This window comes from Strix uralensis, chromosome 2, assembly GCF_047716275.1.
Source record: "Strix uralensis isolate ZFMK-TIS-50842 chromosome 2, bStrUra1, whole genome shotgun sequence".
Classification (NCBI taxonomy): domain Eukaryota; kingdom Metazoa; phylum Chordata; class Aves; order Strigiformes; family Strigidae; genus Strix; species Strix uralensis.
Window position 1 is genome coordinate 73,417,053 of NC_133973.1, and position 23,534 is coordinate 73,440,586.

The 23,534-nt window shown below is 38.6% G+C and overlaps 3 protein-coding genes across 8 annotated transcripts in view; 1 reads left to right on the forward strand and 2 right to left on the reverse strand.

Annotated features, from left to right (window-relative positions):
* Positions 1 to 15,608, reverse strand: part of TNFSF13B (TNF superfamily member 13b) — a 30,413-nt gene extending 14,805 nt beyond the window's left edge. The window contains exons 1-2 of one of the 3 annotated variants that reach the window (XM_074859301.1): positions 15,523 to 15,594; positions 13,769 to 13,804 (exon numbers count right to left, since the gene is read on the reverse strand). The gene's annotated coding sequence lies outside the window, so the exon portion shown is untranslated. Of the gene's footprint in view, positions 1 to 13,768; positions 13,805 to 15,522 lie in introns of all 3 variants that reach the window. The other 2 variants (XM_074859302.1, XM_074859303.1) reach the window with 2 other exon arrangements.
* ABHD13 (abhydrolase domain containing 13) lies at positions 3,679 to 15,767 on the reverse strand. Of its 4 annotated transcripts, none has more exons than XM_074859296.1 (3): positions 15,523 to 15,619; positions 13,769 to 13,804; positions 3,679 to 8,962 (listed from the first exon to the last, which is right to left on the reverse strand). In XM_074859296.1, the coding sequence occupies exon 3, from the start codon at positions 8,925 to 8,927 to the stop codon at positions 7,914 to 7,916; it is 1,014 nt and encodes a 337-aa protein (XP_074715397.1). In that variant the 5' UTR covers positions 8,928 to 8,962; positions 13,769 to 13,804; positions 15,523 to 15,619; the 3' UTR covers positions 3,679 to 7,913. The 4 variants fall into 4 exon arrangements, with proteins under 4 accessions (XP_074715397.1, XP_074715401.1, XP_074715399.1 ...); XM_074859300.1 differs by having other exon boundaries at positions 13,769 to 13,800; positions 15,523 to 15,603; XM_074859298.1 differs by lacking the exon at positions 15,523 to 15,619 and adding an exon at positions 14,976 to 15,383.
* On the forward strand, positions 15,745 to 20,147 carry LIG4 (DNA ligase 4). Its single transcript, XM_074859295.1, has 2 exons — positions 15,745 to 15,899; positions 16,543 to 20,147. The coding sequence occupies exon 2, from the start codon at positions 16,560 to 16,562 to the stop codon at positions 19,296 to 19,298; it is 2,739 nt and encodes a 912-aa protein (XP_074715396.1). The 5' UTR covers positions 15,745 to 15,899; positions 16,543 to 16,559; the 3' UTR covers positions 19,299 to 20,147.
* Positions 20,148 to 23,534: the final 3,387 nt, after the last annotated feature.

Below are 23,534 nucleotides of genomic sequence, written 5' to 3' on the forward strand. Positions count from 1 at the left end.
ATTATTAACTGTGAGAATATTTCAGTAGGGGAAATGGATTCCTGAACAAAATCAAGGTTGGTGAAATCTCTGAAGATGTTACAGCAGAAAAAAACCCTGTAGTTTCTGCAAGCAATTAATTTTTTTTCATTTCCATTATGCAGAGTATCAGATTAAATGATCAAGATGGGCCCTGCTAACCTGCAAATTTATAAAACTTCATCACTACATCTGCGGGGAACCAAGGCAGAGATAGTAAGCAATCACACAGGAAATTTGTGGTTGAACCAGAAACTGAGCTCTTGATTTCCTGAAATATAGTACTGTACTTTAACCACAAAAGCATCTTCTTTGAGGGGGAGGAAAATCCCATAATGAAGTTTAACGTATAAAAGAAAAGCAGATGATTTGAACGTGAAGACTTGGATAAAAACCCAATTTACTGAAGAAATGTGAAAGCTTACTTAAAAATTAATGTTCTGTTTTTAAAAGGGAGGTTATGCAGATGCTGCAACCGAGAGATCCAGGCAAATGTTCATGGCCACACTAAAAGTACGGCTCCAGTGGCAAAGGTCCAACTTCACATACTTCTGAAGTAGCCATAAAATGGAACTGGTCCCTGCGGTTATTACAGAAAGAAAGAGGCCACGATAGCTTGCCCTACTACACAAGACAATGCAGAACAGATAGAGGAGCAAAGAATAAGCAAAGGATCCATTTTAAACACATTTAATTTCAAGTCGTTTCTGAAGATAGACAAAATGGACAAACTATTTTGGAGATCAGAATAAATCCTGACAGTTTTCTGCTATTACAGATCTCTGTATTAAGAGTATTCATAAATAGCCCTCTGAAACAGTACATGTTCCCTTCAAGGACACTTAATAAGTTTTTTCAGCCATTAACTGCAATTTATACAGTAGCAAAACCAGGTAAGATCCTGCCTCACACATGGATCCAAAACCCACTCTATTTGTAGATACTGTGCTCCCGTGACTGTGTACCTTACATCCTATTATCTTAAATTTTAGGAAGCTGTTGAATAGCTTGCAAATAAAGGATGTGCTATGCACACAGTTAAAGCTTTATTTGATATATTACCTTGTTAAAAGGAAAAAAAAGTCCTATGAGATTTTTCTGAAGCAAAAGAGGTATTCTGTTCTCTTTGCCTCCCAATTTCAAAATTGCCTAGGATAACATGAATGTCACTGCACATTTTAGATATGCCATGCCTGATTTATTCCTTGCCCAAGACTTCATTTCTCTAGACATCTAGACAATTTGGGTCCAAATCTGGCATGCACACTACACAGTCATATATACATCTGACTTGCAGCCATCATTACTTTTTACACGGTTATTACAGTGCTTTCAAAGGGAACAGGAAATAGCACAGGAAGGAAAAGCAATTATTATAGGTGTCTCTCAAAGTATGCAGCAGAACCAACAAGAAATATAATTTTTAAAATATATAAAATATAAAAAGACAACACAAGATTTATATACTACAGCACCTTAATGCCAACCTCCTCCCTCCGCCCCCATGATATTATAGCAATTCCTTCTTACTGCACAGGGAAAAAGGAGCTCTGTCATACAGCTGTAGCTCACTTCTCTTATAGTTTCACTGGCTTGGCTACCCAGCAACACGGAGTAGCGCATTTCTCCACCTCTTCGACACTGTGCAACTTGACAGATTTGCACAGATGGGATAAAAATGCATTTGTATGGTAGCAAAATAAACAATCAGCCATGGCCCTTCACATGGGAGTGGCCACTCTTCTGCTGCTATGTACAGTCTGTGGACCTTTAACAGAGAGCACAGGACAGGGATCCAAGTATTTTCAACTCATAGCATTATTTCTTCACAGCTGTATCTAATTGCTACACTGTCCCCGAGTCCTCAAGGACAGAAAGGGAAGGGTTCTCTGCCTGACCTTTCCCTTTGAATTTTTGTAAATAATTAGCCCACACCAGATGTAAGCATAACGCAAAACAGCTGTAGAGCTTCCTTTCTTTCTGTCTTCAAGCAACAGAATCCATTCCTTAGTTGCTCATCAAAACTCGCAACATCTCTCCAAACTTGGTATGTGAGCACACTTAGATTTCATGCCAGCAAGCTTGCAGTTTTGCATTACTGAGCTCATTACTGAAGATTATTAAAGATGTACCTCCAATTATTATGAATGAAACCATGTTCTGTAATACATTAAATCCACGTTTGCTCTTACGCTGTATTGCCTTTCAGAGAAAGCAAAATTGCTGTTTTTTCAAGACATAGAGTTATTCTGTCCCCACCCAAGCTGAAGCATAACAAATTAATCACATTAAGGTTGTCAAAACATTTCCAGAAAACATTCAGTGTATCTTCCTTATCTACTTACAGAGACAGAACGCTGTAAAAGAAGACCCTGAATAGGGTCCAACAAAGGATTTAAAGCTCAGGCACGTTCAATACCTTCGAAGCAAATAATTTTTGTTTAGCCAATAGTTCAGTATTTTATCAAAACCTTACCTACCTATACTTGATCTTTTTAATAGACAGCACATCCCCTGCCTTTGGTTTAAGTTTCATTTCTAGCACTTAATTCAGATGTTTATATGCCCTTATGAATGTTTACTATGATTTAAGCAGTACTTGCAAATTCTGAGATAAATTCAAATACTGTATTTTACCTTTTTCCATCTGATATGAAGGCCTATACATATCTACTAAGCAAATGAATATAACATCATGAGACATTTCAGGACACAGTTTATGTTGCACTTTGTAGCCCAGCTGCAATCATTATCCTTTCAGATAAGAAAAAGCAAATACAAGACCTGTGTTCTTCAGAGCAGCACTGCACAAGTAAGGTTTAGTGACATAGTTCCCAAGACAGCAAACTGCTTTGCATTCAAGGGCAGTATTCACATGAAATACCCAAATATGAGTTGCTCCTTTACTTTTATTGCTTCCTTTTCAAGAAATAGAAGTATCTTTTTTCCATTCAAAATTAAGAGGTACCACCCACCCCCCTACCCGTTTCCTATTTATTGGGTTAAAACTGAACTACAAGCCTTGCAGTAATCCAGGTGAGGACAAACATTTTGCAGCTTTAGAAAAGAGCAGTAAATCCTTATTTTCTGGGTATTTCACATTAACCATGCAGCATGGGAGCAGAGGTGATATAAGCTTAGTTATCCATTTCCCTATAAGAAAGTAGAAATTGCTTCAGCCTGAGTACCCCGTTGCAGCTACCTGAATTAACCGAACCCCTGCTAGAGTGGCATTATAGCATTTAAAATTGACATTTAAAATATTACCAGAAACAGGTGGTAAAACTAGTCAGAAACACTTAAAAATATTTCTTAAGTGACATAATATTCAGACCATCCCTCAGTCTCCCAGAAAACAAATTTTGAAATGCAGAATGTGTTAGAAAGTGATGGAGAGCTACTGCATATCAGTTTTACTTATTAACACTTCCTGGAAGTGAGGATACATGACAAAGCTTAGAAATAGATATCGGTACTATACGTTTCCCCTGCTATAATACCTTTCCACAAATGCCGCATCTAACAATGAGGATGTCTGTTCCATGTGCTCTGGTTTAAGTAACTGAAAATGATACCTTGAGGTTGATCAGTTACCACGCATACAAAAATACCCCTGTACACATACTGAAGACAGGCCACAAACTAGAACAAGACATTAACAGCACTTTTAATGTATCAATTTATTGCATATGTCAGTACATAAAAATAGAAAAGTGTTTTTTGTAAAATTAATTTTATTGTAAAAACCAGACTAGAATGAGAATGTAAAACGTTGTCACAATTAGCACATATACAGTAACATTTATGCTTTGTCTACAAAACTTAAGAATACTTTATAAGACATTTTTGCTTTAACTATATATTAAAGAAAAATCAAATTAAAAGCTTGCATCATATATTCAATGACTGTTTCTGAATTCAAAACACAAGTGTTATTTAGAACTTCAATATGCTATCTCTATTTACACTTCTGCGGGGTTCTACTCTGAATTATACAAGCAGGATGGCATTGTAAATTATTCTTAATGGGATACATCAGGCTGATCCCACTACGTGCAAGAGGCACTGATTTTATATTTGGCAGAAGTGCCCCTAGCAAAATCACCTGTCATTAATAAAAATAAAAATGTACTTCTCAAGAATTGATTTATGAAATACAAATGGAGGTATGTCTAAATCTTCTTGCTAACAGAAGAGACCATACCTTGGACTCTCAATTCAGCCTTGCATTCTTCACCATGAACATCCAATGTGACGCAAATGATTAGCTTAGAGATGCTGATATGCATATTTTGTATAAATAGTTAATCCACCTGCCCTTCAACTGAGATTGTCCGTAGCCTACCAAATGTATTTGTGCTCTATTTCTAATTTTACCTGAGAAATGGACATGAGGGCAGCTACACTAGTTAACATTTCTTCAGATGAAAGCATAGCTTATCTCTCTGCATTTCACAGTTCAGAAACAAATATTGTGAATGTAAACTTGGGTTAGCAGGAAGCCTCAAGTATTTCCACTAATTAAAACCACACACATGTGTGCACACACAAGGTTTTATACTGGATACTTCCTTACAAGGACTCTACTGCTACAGCTGTTCCAGTTCAATTCCTGACTGCCTGCCCCATTCTTTTTTTTTTTTTTATAAACTTAAAGTTCCTCTTATAAAAGAGACTATTCCTTTAATGAGCATATTTAAACCAAGAGGCTTTCTTACAAACCCGTGAAAATAATTCAACTTCCTCTTCCCAAACTAGAAATTTATATATACAGGACGAATACTTGGGAAACATCTACACATAAACAGAGAACTGTTAAGGGAAAACATATAATGGTATTAAGTGGAACAAATGCATCAGTATCATAATATACCTTTTGGCAATTTAAAGTTATTACTATGTTGCTTGCAGTTCACTTTTTAGCAGCCAACAACTGTGGGCTTCCACACAGACCAAAAAATAAAAACAAGTCTTGACTTGTCAGAACAAGTTTCTTCCCCTTTCTCTCCCTCCCTTAAAAGATCGTATGCACAGCAGTGGAATATTTGCATAAAAAAAAAGTCATTTCCTTCCTATTTTCTTTCAGTGAATTTCATAGTCAATGCAATGAGAAACAGCATGATAACAGACATTCATTCAGAAATACATGCACCCAGCCCATTAAGGGAGAAGTAAAAACATGCATATGTGGAAGAAACCACATTAAGTATAAAGAAAGCATATATGACAATTTTGTCTTCTCATACCCAATACTTGCAAAATCAGACAAAGTTTCATCTTTATGTCCTGCAGACAGTATAGTGAAAAGATATGGCTTTGATAATCAAAAGTAACACTTAGATACAGTTCACTCTTAACAGCTCCAGATTGCCATAATCTAATGACACTTTTGACTTAGCAACTGTGTGCCCAAATGAGAACACTTCATTTGTCTGTAAGTGCCACATAATACTGGGGGGTATTTTGGGGTTTTTTGTCTTTGACTGGGGGGACGCAGCGTAAAAAGTGATGTTAATTTAGAAATCAACATTTTATTAAAAAAAAAATGGCATTTAATGGCAAGTTATGACAACTTCTGAAACAATTTACTTTCTCTTCATTCTGTCTCCAACAGGTAATCTATTCTTTTGGCTTTATCTTATGTTTAGAAAAGCAGTATTTGCCCACTTATTTTCCTTCACTCCCCCCGCCTTATTTTTTAAAGCAACGTGAAGTAGCTGAAACAACCTATGCAAGCAGCTCACACTGTCATTTTAGAATACATCAGGGAAAGAGAACGCCATGTCTATTAACTCTTTTCTGCTATATAAACACCCCCACCCTCCTGCCCAGCCAAACTTCACAAATACACCTTCTCCACCCGCCGCCCTTCAAAAAAATACCATCACTGGAAGGCTGAGGAGATAGTTTTGGTTTCACTCAGATTTAAAACTATGATCTGTCTATAATTATTTTAGGTCTATAGATCCAAAAAGGTCTATAGTTTTTTCAGTCAACCAAGAAAACCTTGATAGTATGGCAAAAGAGCCTTACCAGTGAAAGGAACAACTTCTGGTATATATATGTTTATTTAAAAATTAAAAAAATAAATTAAAAAAATCACATTTAAGTAAAGATGTATCAACCCTATCTATAAATTGCTGACAACTATTACCCATGTGTACACAAGACCTGTAATTGCATGTAATAAATTTTAGGAGGCATGACCATTAAGGCACCAGTTCAGGAAAGCAGTTTTATTCAACCAGAGAACTTAAGCACAAGCTTAAAATACCACTGTCCTTCAGGAAACAGATTTTAAGTGTGTGCCGAGATGCTTTTCTGAATCAGGACAACATGGCAGAAAAGTTTATTTAAAAATTTCAATCCGAAGAGCAAATGTACAGAATGCGTGGAAGATTTTCCACAGTTTGTTCTTCCCATAAAAAGTGTTTTGAAGAGGCAAACTGTCAGCTGCAGTAAATGGGAAATTAAACCTGCAGAAGAGATTTGAACAGCCCTACACTCCAATATGGGCTAAGCTAACAGCATTCAACTTTGATACGACTACCTAGGATAAGGACTCCGAAAAACAAACAAAACAAACAAAAGAATCCCAACATTCAGTCAGAATCACACTCTCTCTCAATTTAAGTACTGCTGGCTCTGAAACGGTGATACTAGCTTCAAAAATCCCAGAAAAGTTACAGAAAACTCACTTCTGCTGATGCTTAGGCTACTTCCACATGGTACAACAGAACTGTAAAAGACTTTGCAAGCAAATGGGTAAAAGCGGTAAAATAAATGTCATCTCTTTCCAACTTAGGTCTAACTAAGTAAGCTTAGGTCTACTAAATTTAATGCACTGCTCATTTTTATTATCCTTACTGTAACAACTGTATACATTAATCTCTAATCATGTGATCACTAGTAATTATTTGGATTTGTTTCTTTTGGAGGTATAAATAAAGGGCACTGACGTTTCACTACAGCAGCCTGAAAAAAAAAAATCTAACACAAATACATACTTTTACCTTGTATGACACTCCTTTCTATCACACCACCCACTCTGCCTTGGGAAATCCCACCTCAAATGCACAAGCAGACTAATATCAACAAATAGTTTGCCTGTACATTAGCGAGGAGAGCTTGGGGCGGAAATGAGCTTAGATCACACTGCTCTTTTTGAAGGTTATTTCAGTTTTCTATGAAAATTGCCTGGGTGAAATCCTGAAGCCATGATGTTTAGGCACATAACACTTTCTGGTCACTATTATAATACAAATAGTAAAATGAAAACAGGGAAAGTGTCTTTTCAGTTGCAGTTTGAAATATATGTATGCATAACCATAAAAACCAGTAATAACCCAGGACAGAATACCTGCAAGTATACTCTACCATTAATGTTATTTTAAATTATTTAGCACATTAACGACTTCCCACCTTGCATAATATAAAATTTCAAGGAATAAAACACTAATCTCATGCATGGCACACTTTAAATAAACTCTTAAGAGAAGCAACAAATCATTGTGCTAACCATGACTCCAAAAAGCTCATACATACAGCAGTGAATACTGAAGAGCCTCCCATTGTTCTGAACTAATACATTCTGTACTACTTTTGTAGCAAGTTCCTTTAATAGCATCCGTTGTACATCTCAAACAAATGGAATATATGGACAGAGATACCAAAAAAGTATGAGAAAGACATAAAATGGTTCATTTACAATGCTGCAAATGTAAAAGTTATCTGGAACATCTTAATAAAGCATCAGACCTTTCCAAGTTTAATTTCACTCTTTAGGCAAGTACAGACATGACATACATTTAAAAATGGACATTCTTTTACCACTTTTCACAAATCAAGGTACAGTGCAGGTACTCCCCCCACCCCACCCCAAAGAAGAGCATCAATTATATTATTGTTACGTTAGATGATGTTTTCGCCATTTCTTCAGGGGAGTGACTCTTTATTACTTCTTTGATGAACTGTTCAAGTGCAGTGAAATAACCCTGGCACTGCCAAGTGTCATTATGAGTTCCATCAGGAAAGATCGCCAATCTCTTAGTCCGAGCTGGGGATAATTCATAAAGTTGCTTCATCATAACTGGTGGGATTAACTGGTCAGACAACCCAGAGATGAAGAGAGAAGGCATTCTGCACTGAGAGATTTTTCTGTAGGACAGAAATTTATTTTTGTAGCACCATAAAGGAAGGTATCTCATTGGAAAGAAAGAAAACAAAGTGCTGGCCATGTATGGGATGCTAAGAAAGGTGTTCTCCACCACGATGGCAGAAATCCTATGGGAATTTTCAGAAGCTAAGTGAATAGCTACTGCTCCCCCCAAGGAACGGCCAAAAAGAAAAATTTTTGTTTTATCAAGATCAGATCGAGTCATCACATAGTCTAACACAGCCTCAGAATCTAAGTACAAACCTTCTTCACTTGCTTCTCCTTCACTTTTTCCATACCCTCTATAATCGACAAGAATCAAGTTTACTTTCAGGTTTACCAGCATTAACAAAGCATTTGGCAACCTGTGGCCAATGTTGCCTGCATTCCCATGAAAGTAAATGATGGTTGGAGAATACGCTGCATTGTCTCCTGTGTATCTCAGTAGAATAAGATTGAGAAGAACTCCATCTTTGGTTTTGATGAAGATATTTTCATGTGGTATACCAGTAGGCATAGGAACATAAAGGCGTGATGAAGAGGGCTGTTCAGGAAAGTAAAGCAGCACATCCTGGAATTTATATAATATACCTGCTATTGATACAAATATTAATATAAGTAGTATAATGCCTCCGTACAAGTGAAAAGTTACTATCAAGGGTAAAAGACAAATACGGCAGAGACTCCAAGACCAGGAAGCCAAAGCTAGTAGCCATCTTTTAACAAAGGTCCAAAGCATCCATGACTTTTCCATTGTAGAAGTCAGTGATCTTTTACTCCAAGTAAATCCTGAAAAAAACCCCAAACATATGTATAAATATAGGCAAAAGAAAAAGGAAGTGATTTAAGCATTCATACTTGCAGAAGAGTAATGGCAAGTCAATACATTAAAGCATAAATATCAAACTGGGTGACAAACTCCCTTTGAATTTTTGGAAACCACTCAACTCCAAAACAAGCAGAAAAGCAATCATAAGTGAAAAGCTTTAGAACTCTTCAAAATCCCATTTACATTATTTCAGCAGGCAAGATCCATCAGTAGCACTAGAAAATTGGTTGACTGGGACCATAATAACTTATGCTTTCCCTCAGTCTTCCCTACCAACCAACAAAACAACCATACAGACTGTTATCACCAGTTTGTCAAAGCTTCTCACGTAAGTAATTCTAGAATCCAGAGAACACAAACAAAAATAGCCCTTATTTCTAAGTTGCTACTGATTAAGAGCAAGAGGAGCATTCAATAAGCCTCTGCACTTCACTCTGCAACCAGCGGCGGCTCACAATGCATATCGGGTCTGCTATCTTTTAGTGGCTGTCTTTCAGAATCTTGATCAACTGTGATTACAGAGCAACATATAAACTGGTCAGAAGACAGACACTCCTTTATAGCAAGATATCACATTGTAGTTATATTTATGACAGCTGTTTTGCTGTATTTGGATTGGTTCTGATTTATAATAATGGTTTTCCACTATCAGATCAGTAATCCATATTAAATCTTTAACTGAATGAAAGATTGTGTCCTCATACAAGACCACCAAAACCAGTCAGCTAACTACCTTATTCTCTGATCAATGAAAAGCACAACTTCTGAAAAGTCCAAACATGAAAACAGACTGATGACAAAAACATACACACAGCATAAAATGAGAGTGATGGTAACAATAATGGATTAAATCTTCGTTCCAGCCATAAGAGATAGTTATGCCTCATCTCATACAAAGAATCTCTCACACTGCCGGGTTCAAGTGTAATATGGAAATAGGCAAAATCTGTCAAACCTACATGAGAACTACAGTAACCATTCAGTTGCCACTGAGCTGAGTAACCATACTGCCTGGAAGTGACAACACAAGCTCACTTGTTTAAGAACACTCTAATTTATAGAGCTGATAATAATTACATGTATTAGACACAAAGTTGTAACCTCCTAAAATGATGTAGTGCAGTCAGAAGCTGAACTAACTCCAAAGCAGTCTGACATGCAGAGATGCATCCAAGCATTCAATTAAGTCACAGGACCCACGCCAAAACAAGCTGCACGGCCTAATACTACTGGAGAGAGATGCAACTGCACAAGCCAATTTGGTAGGATTGAGTGATAAATGGTGACCTCTGCAGTCACAGCCTTTGTACTCCACAAATATGATAGCACCCAACATGAACAGGAAAAACTGCCATCTCTATTTTATGCAACAATTAGATATAAATCAGAAATAAATCTGTTACATCTTAAGATTCACAGATTAACCAAAGGCAACATGAAATTAAACTTTTATATAGTATATCTACTCCAAATATGGAAAAATATGAAGTAGTCTAAAGAGGAGTTATCCTAACTTTGCTATCTTATATTATTTATGAGTTCAATATCCACATCCAAGTATGCACAAATATTGTCTATATGAAAATTTAATTCTTCTGATCCATTTCTCTAGTAAAGAAGTCACAGTAATTAGAAAACAAATACTTCAATTTGTAAGAAAACTTCCTAATTAAGCTGACAAACACTTCCTGCATTACATTTTGACTATAAGAACATTGATAATGACACAGTAAAAACAAAAACCACTCTCCTTATCTACACTATTCAAAGTTTTGCTGACCTTCTTACAAAATAAGACTACAAAAATGCTTTCTCAACAAGACATTCATAAGAGATCCATCATTAAAAACAACTATTAAAACCCAAAGAAGCCATAAAAATCTTACTTAAGGTGATGAAGTTTTGCAGCTAGCTATCCCATATACACTAAGGATTGCTATTTGAAGAGTGATACTCACAGATTATTTTAAAAGCCATGTTAGTTTCATTTGTGCGCTGCTATTTTAATTTCAGTAAGATAATATTATCAAAATGCTATACTACTGAGATACTGCTGCTGTGTGATTACTTCTGATAAATATAGGTATATATAAAAACTTTGCTACTCAAGTTGCAAGACCAATGCATCCTACAACTAGAACTCAACGTATGGTAGCTAGCAGGAAGGGTAAACTACACAGCCACAAATGTTTCATACTCACCTACACATTTAAGTAAAGCTGACTACTCTGCACTAATGAACAACTATATGACTATTAAAGTTTTTTCACAGCTACGTGAAACTTCACTAGTTCCGTCTATTTCCAGGCTTGAATCAGACCATGTTTCTTACTTCACATCTTACTTCAAAATCTGTTAGCTAGAGAACTAAGATAAAAGTTTCTCCTAGGTTCTTCCCCACCTCCTTCCAATACAAACTGAAAGATTACTAGAAAGGAAGATGATGGCTTCTCAAACAAGCACACAGGCTTAGAAGAGAGTCTAAACCAAGACAGTACAAGCTCATTCTCAGCAGAGCTACAAACCATGCTTTCTATGGAGCCCCAAGTATCAGACCTTCCAAACATTATCTTGTTTGACCTGAACAGTAGAAGATGATACAAGCAGAACCAAACTTCCACTTAAAGGACAAAAATAAAAAGGGTAAGCTAATATAGTAATTTTCAGTGAGTGATAAGGTGTTCCTCAACACTTTTTGAAGTGGATGAGATTTGAGACTGCTCAACATACTGGAAGAGTATCCTCCCCCTGCCCCCCCCAAAACATCTCTTTTTGGTCTTCATTTCCCATTACTGTTGTGCTGGATGGAAAGTTACAAACCTTTCAGTTTACATTATGACATTTTATGATGCAAAAACTCTGTGTTGAATTATGAAAAGCACATGTTGTGATTCTCCTGTATGACTAATTTTTGCGACTAACAGGACACTGGGAGAATCAGGCAACGAAAGGGAGAACAATATATTTAGACTTTGATGTCTAAGCTGGTCAACCTGAGAAACAGAGTGGACCTGCCACCTGGACAAGCCCGTTTCTCTTCCTAGACAAGACTACTTTGCTCCTAGACTACAAGAACCACTTATGGACTTGCTCTGTAACTGTCTGATGTCCCAGTTAAAGCAAGAAGCGTGCACCCCTTTACGTCTTCTAAAAGAGAACTTTTAAATCAATTTGTCACCTGCAAATATGACTAGTTAATTATGGTTTTTAAATGGCTGACTCTAACAGGATTATCTCAGTTACACTGCCTTCTACTGTTAGAAGTATCACAGCTCTACAGAGAGGTGGCATGAAATATCATCCATGTATTACAGATGAAGACACTGGAACCAAGGGCAGTCAGCAAGCTGGCCAGTGGAAGGTCTTCTGTTTCATCCAGGGAAGTAAGGTTTCTCTACAGATTTCCTTTTCAAATCCTCTGGATAAAACATTAACCCCTTGGAAATCATTCTTATTTCACTAAAACACACTTGTTTTTCTGAAGGAACATTATATTGCACTATATTTAAAGTAATTGTCATAACTTTGCCAATGACAAGGTTTTCCTATAACAAGAAGTCACATCCCATTTTACACAGCAACAGTATTTTATAATCGCTGAATATTTAAACTAAGTTAGAGACTACAAAAACAAGCATAAGGGAGATATTTTGTTCTTTAAACTTGTCATGAAAGTCAATGGCTGTGACAAGTACACAGTTGTCAAGAGCAGACCCATACAGTTTTACCTGGTAGATGTTTTCTTAGGTAACTCTTATATTAATGGAAATTCCTACAAAAGCTGTTCTTGTTCTTAACTACTCATACTACTAGAAATACTTCCTAACACTTAACAGGGAGACCAAAAAACTTAAATTCTTTACTTCTAGTTCAATGTTTATTAACCTCCAAATATGTAACCTACTTTCAATTTCTCCAGGCTATATAAACTCAGTTCCTCTATTCTTTCCTCACAGATGATGTTTTCTTAATCACTGATATGGTCAGAGGTCTTTCCTCCAGCATCTATCTGCTTCACATTTCCTCCCGTCCCTCTGATAATGATGCATTAGAAAGGCTAGCCTTTGTCAATATTGGTGGTTCCTACAAGTTGTTTTTTTGATGATGCTTGTAAAGTTAAGAGACAAGTAGAAAAGACAGACAACATTTAAATACAAAGTTCAATCATGAAAACCATTAACACAGAACAGCAATGCAGCCCAATTCAACTATGCCTCTGGCTTAAAGGCCGTTAAAGACCAGTTCAGTTTACACAGCCACAGAACTGTATTGTCTCGCAGAAATGAAATTTGGAAGTGATGAGTTTCAACTTTATGCCACAGGGATATATACGTATGTAGATATGCACACACACATCTGTATCCATACATCTCTACTGCTAAATCCACAGTTCAGGAATTATGGCAAACCTCTATGCTCTATCAGATGAGCTACAAATCCCATAATTAAGTAACTCCTGAAAATATAAATCACTCATAACAATAAAAATTCTGAAGGAAAAATAGTCTTTATGATCAAGACATTTTAATAATATTCTGCTGTGCCCTAATGTTATTCTTACATGGTTAATGTAGTTATCAACTGAAGATCATAAAAACTCAAGTGCATACTTAAAGTACCTGGCAATAATTTTTCATACATTTTGAAAGGCAATTGAAATTACTCTTGTATTTGCTACAAACGCTGTTGTATTTTTTGTCTTTGTCTACATTTTTAATATCAAAAAGTGCTATTTTCACCCACTAATCACATTATACAACATTTACCTGTGGATGTGATGATTTCCCAGGCTTCATCTCTGCCTGAAAGACAATTCCATTTATGAACTTTGAGTGAAATTGCCTTTGAATTACACACATAATTACCGTTTATATTGTTACTTGAAAAAAAATTAAGAAGTGCTCACAGACAACACCCTTAGAAGTTACATCTTCTTTACGGATGAAACCATACATATCATGTTCATGCTCCTCCTATCAAGCTCAGCTCTTGTTTGAAACATCTGATAAACCTGAAAACAACATCTTATAACGAAGCTCAAGAATCACATTGAAATGTCCTGGACTATACATACAACACACAGCATAAAACATACATAGTGCATGATAACAATGTTATGATAGATTTACATTGCCTCCTTAAAGCTAACTTTGAATGTATGAGCAGCCTTAAAGTCAGTGTCAAGAAGAGCATTCAGGTGTTTAACAGCTGCTTTCTCATTAAAGAGCTTTTAAAAAAAAAAAAAAGTTAGTTTTAACACTCACTGCAATCCTTCGATTTCATGGTTTCAAAAGACAAAATGAGGTATTTCTTAAGAACACAGAGAAATATCTAAAGAATTGTTTCTTTACTGCACTTCCTTTCCCTAGACTTCACCTCCTCCTGAGACAGACAAGATTTACACACGTTTTACATTTATTCGTATTTATTCAGAACACTTCTGTAAGTAGAAATATTAAGTCCTGAACTGTCAAAAATTAGTTTCAGAGGGGGGACTAACCTGGAAGAAAACCTAAAAGTTTAGTAAGGACAGGAGAAATACCCTTTTTTTAGTACTAGAATATTACAGAGACTCATTAAAATAAAATAAGTTAAACCAGCAAAGTACCTACTCCTAGCCAAGGAAAAAGCAGCATAAGACCAATTGATTGTCAGACATTTAAGAGCTCTGACTTTTAAAATCAGCAAGCCACCTCTCCTAACTATTTCAAACAGCAAACTTCCACAGCTGTGCATCAACTGGTACATATTTTCATAACTGAAAGCGTTTCCCCCTTAACTCTTACTATACTCCCCCTCCCAACTGACAAATCTTAACGAACCTTACAAACACACTCTGAATTATGATGGTACTGTGTAAAAAAACCAGAACAAAGCAAGGACAGATACGATATTAGAGCCTTAGCTTTCTAGTGAGCATGGGCTCCTAAAACACATTACTTCCCAAACACGTTAAATTGTTTCCATTTTTACCTAAAAAGAAACGTTCTGCTCAGCCTTTTCAATACATTTACTTGGCACGTTAAGCAACATCAAAGTTATCATCATCTGGCCTATCTTTAACACGCATCCCCATTGGCGGAAATCGTTCCATAGGGCAGCGGAGACAAACGAAACACTCGAGCAATATCTTGCGGCGAAGATGCAAAAGCCGTCCCAGGGCTTCGCAGGAAGGCACCTGAGGGAGCTTTTAAGGGCGCTGTCACGGCACCGCGTCCTCGGGAGAGACGCCCCGACAGGCCGGCGCCGGAGTCCCAGGCGCCCAGGGGACAGCACCCCGCCTGCCAGCCGCTCCCGCCCAGGGAGCCCCCGCGTCTACTCACGGCGAGACCCCAAACACCAAATCAAATCCCGACCTGCCGGCCGCCCCCCGCCGCTTTTGCCCCCCGCAGGCGCGTCCCAGCCCCCCCTGCCGCGGCCTCGGGGCCGGGCCGGGCCGGGCCCCCACCACCTCCTCCTCCTCCCCCAGCTCCCTCCCGGGGGGCGGGGCGGGGCTGGCCCGAGGCCAGGCGAGACCCACCCGCCGCATCCTCCCGCGCGGCCGCGGCGGGGCCGCCGGCGGCGCCTCGGGCCAGCACAGACCCCAACGCACAACTTCAACCACGGCTCCTTCCGAGGTACGAAGTCACGCCCGCCGCCGCCGCTTCCGCTTCCGGGTCAGGGGCCGCCCGTTCTCCTTCCGCCCCCCCGGGCTCCGCCGGCACCTCCCCGTCGCGGCGGTGACTGCGCAGGCGCGGCCGCCGCCGCCGCCGCCGCCATACCCGGGGTCTCCCCGCGCGGCTGGAACCGCTAGGCCCGGGGAGGGGCACACACCGCCGTGTCAACGGGGCGCCCCTCCTCTTCCGGGGCGGAGGGTGGCCGCCGTGACCCCGGCTCCGCGGGTATCCCTGGCTCCGCGTAAGTCTCCTTTGGGGATGGCCGCGCTTTCACTCTCCCTTCTGCCCGTCTTCCCGCCCCCCCCCCATCTTCCCGCTGGTCCGCTCCGGGGAGGGGGTGGCCGGTGCGGAGCGGAAGGTGCTGCCTGGGTGCTGCCTGTTCCCGCCCCGTGACCATGGCAACGCCGTAGACCGGAGGGCGCGGAGGCTGCCCGCGGGAGGAGCACCGGCCGCTGGGCCCCCACCGAGGGCGGTACCTGGCCGCGTAGGACCCCGCTCCCTCAGCGCCGCCCGCGGCGGGCCCGGCGGGTCTCCTTCGCCGCCGGGGAGCTGCCTGGCGGCAGGAGCGGGCCGAGGGCGGGGCGGTGTCGGGGCCGGGCTGTGCCCCGCGGAGGGGGGCGGTGGTGGAGAGCGGTGCCTTCTCCTGCCCCGCAGCCCTCTCGTCTCGGCGATGCCTTGTGTCAGTGTCGCAGCCCGGCAGCTGAGTTTCACCATAACTAAGTACAGCGGTACCACCTGGTCACCTTTAAGTAAAGATAACGGTAAAATCCTGGTTAGAAAAATAAGAAAATCAGTAAATCCTAATTAGAGGGGTTTTTTTTTTGAGACAGAATAACGTGCTGGCATTTTCTTTCTCTACAAATATAAACTTTTTTTGTTCTTAGTGAAAAACGGACTCTTGATGGCATCCACACCAGCTTCCCAGCCTTCTTCTAAAAAAACTGTGGCCTCTCACGTGCCTTTTGCAGATCTGTGTTCTACTCTGGAGCGAATACAGATGTGTAAATCTCGTCCGGAGAAAACCAAGTACTTCAAGGATTTTCTGGATTCCTGGAGAAAATTCCATGATGCTCTTCATCAAAAAGAGAAAGATGTCACAGATTCTTTTTATCCAGCTATGCGACTTATTCTTCCACAGTTGGAAAGAGAAAGGATGGCATACGGAATTAAAGAAACTATGCTTGCAAAGCTGTATATTGAACTGCTTAATTTACCAAAAGATGGAAAAGATGCTGCAAAGCTTTTAAATTACAGAACCCCTTCTGGCTCACGTGGAGATGCTGGAGATTTTGCAATGATCGCATACTTTGTGTTAAAACCTAGGAGCCCAAAGCAAGGCAGACTGACAATAGAACAAGTCAATGAACACTTAGATGTGATAGCTAATAATAATGCTGCTAAAAACAAGGGTCTGTTAAAGAAAAGTCTTCTTCAGTTAATTACCCAGAGCACAGCACTGGAACAAAAGTGGCTCATCAGGATGATTATAAAGGATCTAAAGCTTGGTGTTAGTCAACAGACTATATTTTCCATTTTTCACCCTGATGCTGTTGAATTACACAACGTCACAACTGATTTGGAAAAAGTGTGCAGACAACTGCATGATCCCTCTGTCTCACTTAGTGATGTTTCTATCATGTTGTTTTCTGCCTTTAAACCAATGCTTGCTGCTATTGCTGATGTCCAGCAAATTGAGAAACAAATGAATAACCAGATATTCTACATTGAAACTAAGCTGGATGGTGAACGTATGCAGATGCACAAAGATGGAGATGTGTATAAATATTTTTCCCGAAATGGCTTTGACTATACTCAGCAGTTTGGCGCTTCCCCGCTTGATGGTTCATTAACGCCATTTATTCATAATGTATTTAAGAGCAATGTACAAAATTGCATTCTCGATGGTGAAATGATGGCTTACAATCCTGAGACGCAAACCTTTATGCAAAAAGGAAACAGATTTGACATAAAAAGAATGGTGGAGGACTCTGATCTGCAGACTTGCTTCTGTGTGTTCGATGTATTGATGGTTAACGATCAGAAGTTGGGGCACGAAGTACTAAGCAAAAGATATGAAATCTTAAGTAGTGTATTTACCCCAGTAACTGGCAGGATACATGTTGTACATAAAAAAAGTGCCAGCACAAGAAAAGAAGTAATTGATGCTTTAAATGAAGCAATAGATAACAGAGAGGAAGGGATTATGGTGAAAGATCCCAAGTCCACCTACAAGCCTGACAAACGTGGAGAAGGCTGGTTAAAAATCAAGCCAGAATACGTCAATGGGCTGATGGATGAACTAGACCTTTTAATTGTTGGTGGTTACTGGGGGAAGGGCTCACGTGGTGGAATGATGTCTCATTTTCTGTGTGCTGTTGCAGAGACACCCCCTCCAAATGAAAAACCTACCGTTTTCCACTCTATTTGTCGTGTTGGCTCTGGCTATACTATGAAGGAATTGTATGATCTAGGTTTGAAACTGGCTAAACACTGGAAGCCCTACCATAGGAAGGACCCTCCCTGTAACATTTTGTGTGGAACTGAAAAACCTGAAATGTACATTGAACCTTGCAATTCTGTCATAGTTCAGATCAAGGCAGCCGAGATTGTTAACAGTGATATGTACAAAACTGACTGTACTTTGAGATTCCCCCGAATTGAGAAGATAAGAGAGGACAAAGAATGGTACGAGTGCATGACTTCAGACATGTTAGAAGATCTCAGAAGCAAAGCAGAAGGGAAGCTGGCATCTAAGCACCTTCATGTAGATGAGTATGATGAGCCGCAAGAGAAAAAAAGGAAAACTGTATCAAAGGTGAAGAAGATAATTGGAATAGCTGAGCAGTTTAAAGCTCCTGATCTTTCTAGTGTAAAGAAGGTTTCAAATGTATTTGAAGATGTTGAGTTTTGTGTTATGACAGGAACGGGAAAATGCTCAAAGTCTGAACTGGAAAGCAGAATAGCAGAATGTGGTGGTAGTGTGGTACAGAACCCAGGGCCGGAGACTTACTGTGTCATTGTAGGAGCTGAGAATGTCAGAGTGAAAAACATCATTGCTTCCAACAAATATGATGTGGTGAGGGCAGAGTGGCTCCTTCAGTGTTTTCAAACCAAAATGCTGGTGCCTTGGCAGCCAGCCTTTATGATTCACATGTGTCCTGACACAAAAGAACATTTTGCTCGCGAGTATGATTGTTATGGAGACAGCTACATGACAGACACAGATGTTGTACAACTCAAGGACGTGTTCTTGAGAATGAAAGACAATAAGGTGATGCCCTTGGACATGATTGCAGAGTTAGAAGAACGTTACTCGTGGAACAGCTGTCATCTCAGTATATTCAGAGGAAACACTATTTATGTGGACTGTTACAATGTTGTTAACGAGCCCAGAACCAAAATCCATGGAACAAGGCTATCAATTAGAGCTTTGGAGCTCCGTTTTTATGGTGCAAAAGTGGTCTCTCACCTTGAAGAGGGTGTCTCCCATGTTGTTATAGGGGAAGATCATTCCAGGGTAAAACAGATGAAAGCACTCAGGAGAACATTTGGGAAAAAATTTAAAATCGTATCTGAGCTGTGGGTAACACAGTCAGTGGAGGAAGGAGTCGCAAAGAATGAAAGTCAGTACTTAATTTAAAGTAGTTTTTAAGCTTGGAGCGAAAGCATTCTTGTTGGCATGGTTGGACTTGGATATTATGAGGTTGCCTTAAATTTTTTGTGTGTTTTCATGTCTGTTTAAGGCTGTCTCTGGCTAAACAGTTACACTGTATTGTTGAAATCAGAAGAAGGCTTTTAATTATACTGTTGCGGAAGCAAGAGGATGCTAAGCTGTGTTGGAGGAGGAAAAAACCACCACAAGATAAATAATGTAAGCCTTTTACTTCACCAGCAGGTCTCCGGAGAGATCTGATATTTTACCCAAGAGAATTCCTAGCTATTAATAGTGCTTGCCTTCATTGTTCAAAATGGAGACAATAATTTACTATTTTATGGAGATTCTACTATTTAACATATTGTTTATTTATCAATTTAAAATCACATTCATGTTTTTGTGGAATAGTTTTGTGGATATTCCATATGCTATAGAATTCAGTAATTTATAAACTTTGTACGATTTTAATTTGTTTACACTGGTTTTAGTATTGAGCCCCACACAGCCTCAGTAGCACTTTGGTTTTAGGAGATTGCATTGATCCCATGGTTTTTTGTGTAAAATAGAACCTAAACTTCTGATTGAGGTGCTAATGAATTAATAATGACCTATATATCAGTAAAATAGAAATCAATTACTTAAAAACTGTCATGACCTCCTGTGCTCATTACAGTTAAACCATGAAGTGCAACAGGGCTAGGCTTTTACACTTATCTATCAGTTTACCTTTCAAAAAATGTCTCGTAAGCTGTTTCAGTAGTGTAAGATTAATTTCCAAATATGCAGTTCAATATATTTTTTGTTAATTGCTAAATAAAACCTGTTTTTAAAGTCTGCCTGTTATTTTTTTTTTGGTAAGAGATAACTCTTGAAAAGCAGGAAACTTAGTTTCTGATTTTACTCTGTTAGGTAATTTATACGTTAACTTTGAGGGGAGAAAGGTTGAGGCCTCAGTTCTTGTTATGTTAATACTGGTATCAAACAGAACTGCTATTGGGCTGATCACACAGAACCAATTTTTGGCCTACCTGTTTCTTCAGTGCTTTTTGTGGTAGTGTTCATATAAAAAATTACTATAAAAAGAATTGGGAAATGTTATATGGAAGGCTAATTGGAAGGAAGTTTATTCCTATCTTTTACAGTTAGTGTAAACATTAGGAGCTCCCTTATTTGAAATATACTAAATAGGTAAAATGTAATAACCACTTTTCTTAAGCCACCATATAAACTGTTAAAAAGCAGAATTATTTTTTGTATACAAAAAATAGCATATACTGAAAGTGCATTATTTTTCCTCTAATAATTCAAATACAAAATTGGTATATGTGAAATACTTCAGTTTTAACTGATTTGGCTTCTGTGTAATGTCATATATTCTGATTTACAAATAGAAAATCAAAAGTTTGTCTTCACATCCACACAGATTTCTCTTAAAAGGGTTTTAGTAAAGCATGTATTTTAGGTGATCCTGGTTAGGAAAGTTAAGAGAAACAAAGGCATATATGAATTACAGCAGACTCTTGAGACATTGTCTAATACCTCACTTTGAGATCTAAATGTTACTTACAGAGATGTATTTAAAAAGTATTGATTCCACATTGTCTCTTTGTTCTCTCAAAACTATGCAAGGCTGTGGAATCTAGAATTAGTAAGTAACCGGCAAAATTGTTATTCTTCTCACTGACTCCTCAGTACACGGTGTACTGAAGGTGTATTTTTATATTTACTTAAACTGAAGGTTTACATTTTTACACATAAAAAAGCCTTATAGATGCAGTATGCTGTTTTAGCTTGTTTTATTTTGTATTTTGCCCCAGTTCTAGTTAGAACTAGAAATTAATTGTTAATCACGCATATTTGTATGTGGCATGATAATCAGCATACAGTTTAGATGGTGTGTATTTCTTTTGGTTACTGTTTTGCACATTTACGTTTAAAATGTTGAATAAGAAATGCTGTATTTCACAGGTCAGTGTAAAAAGAGAATCTTGCTACTACACTGTAAAAACATAGGCATTACAGATCAGGTTTTCTTTTGAGATTTTTCTTTTATGTGGTGACTTAGATAGATGGACTGCACGGATCTGTGGATGAAACTGCACCCAGCTGTTATTAAAGTATCTATCTAGAATATAAGACAGGGGACAGGAGAATGCATGCATCCTCTAAGCAAAGGCATTCTTGTGGAAGAACAGTAGTGACAGGAAAATAGGAGAAGTAAGGAAGAAGTCTGTGAATCTGCTTAGTTTTAAGGAAATCCTGATTTGTACTGAGGGAACCAGTGAAGGCTGGAAATGATCCAAAAAGTAAGAATATGTTGTCCAGACACAAAAGTTTTTCTTAAAAAGTCAAATTAATTAAGGAGGTACGCAGAGAGAATTTCAGGCACAATGTCTAAGGATGAATAGAAGACAAGACTTGCAGGTAGCAGTAAGAGCTGATGTGGATCAACAGAGTGTCTGTGTATGAATAAAGTGTCTTATTTCTTTGGTCAAGTAAAAAAAAGGTTTTGACATATAAAACTAGCCTTTATTATTAGGTAATCATAATCCATTAAAAATAGTGTTCAAGAAAGAAGAAAAGCTGGAGTCAAAATGTTAAAACATTAACCTGATCTTTGAATTTCCAGAGGACTTACTCTGATTACAAAACATCAGCCTATTATATTTTTTACTGCGATAAATACACCCATTTTCTTAATTACATTTAGATCTTTGCAAACAGGAGTTCTGTAGGTGAAGATTTCTTAGCTTATTTACATACCGTGTAAAGATTATTATTGTTTTTTTTTAAATAGGCACTTGGCTTGAGAGCAAACCTTCCATTTTGCATTGTAGTATAAAATTTTAAGTTTATTTTAAGATGTTCATGAAGAAGTGGAGAAAGAAAGTAGAGAAAAGAGACAGTAGACCTTGCAGTTTGGGGGAAGTAGATAAAAACTTGCTATTATTCCTATTCACTGGCTTTTAACTGGCAATTTTGAAATGTTGAATTGGTATTTGAAGGGGGAAAAAATAATCAAACTGCCATGTAATTTCAAATCTAGTTCAAAGCAAAAAAGGCAAAAAGCTTATAGGGAGAATCACAAAATAAGTTTCATCTCGTTAATACTGGGGGAGAAATTAGCACAGTCTAAAAGCAAAATCCATAAAGATGAACAAGAGTTACACCCTGCAGTAAGAAATAATTCTGAGGTTCTATCAGGAATCTCATCTGGAGTCTGAATTGGTGTAGGTAAATTGGAATGCCTTTCTGGATCAAAGTACCTAAAGTTTAAAGGATCAGGGTGATGACATTGCCTGTATTATTGCCAGAAAAGCAAAAAATCAAATGCATGCATAGAACAAACCCATTCTAATATTATCCAAGGTACTGACTTTAAAATTTGTATAACTGACCCTGTGGTTTTCCTAGAAATCATCAGCAAGAAAAGGTAAGAATATCAATTAGAACTAATTACTAATCTCAGACTTCAGAAATGCTTTATAAAAATACTACTTGCTGGACAGTGTGGGGGTTCTTCTTTAGGGATGCTTGTCGTTCTTTGGAAATCATCATGGCAAGCATTGCAAAAATGTGTTGTCCCAGAACAGAAAACAGCAACTGAACAGCAGTAGCGGCATTTGTATTCTAAGAAATCTGTACCGTGCTTGGGACACATCTAAACAAAAGAAACAAGCACTGATAAATGAAGTAGCCATGCTGTAACAATCTGAAGAACACATTTCTACCTTCTGTAGTATGCATTAGTATTACACAATACATGCAATTACAAATCACTGTGAGTTATTGTACAGCTCAGGTACTCAGAGCTTCAGAATGAAATAAAAACATGAATGCAAGTTACAGAATTGTCTAGGTTGGAAAAGACCTTGAAGATCATCCAGTCCAACCATTGACCTAACACTGACAGTTCCCAACTACACGATATCCCTAAGCACTATGTTGACCTGACTCTTAAACACCTCCAGGGATGGGGACTCCACCACCTCCCTGGGCAGCCCATTCCAACGCCTAACAACCCGTTCTGTAAAGAAATGCTTCCTAATATCCAGTCTAAACCTTCCCTGGTGAAACTTGAGGCCATTACCTCTTGTCCTATCGCTTGTTACTTGGTTAAAGAGACTCGTCCCCAGCTCTCTGCAACCTCCTTTCAGGTAGTTGTAGAGGGCAATGAGTTCCCCCCTCAGCCTCCTCTTCTCCAGACTAAATACCCCCAGT

Bases quoted from the DNA above. Each gene is read 5' to 3' on its own strand.
- ABHD13 (XM_074859299.1), bottom strand. From the start codon at position 8,927: ATGGAAAAGTCATGGATGCTTTGGACCTTTGTTAAAAGATGGCTACTA.
- LIG4 (XM_074859295.1), top strand. From the start codon at position 16,560: ATGGCATCCACACCAGCTTCCCAGCCTTCTTCTAAAAAAACTGTGGCC.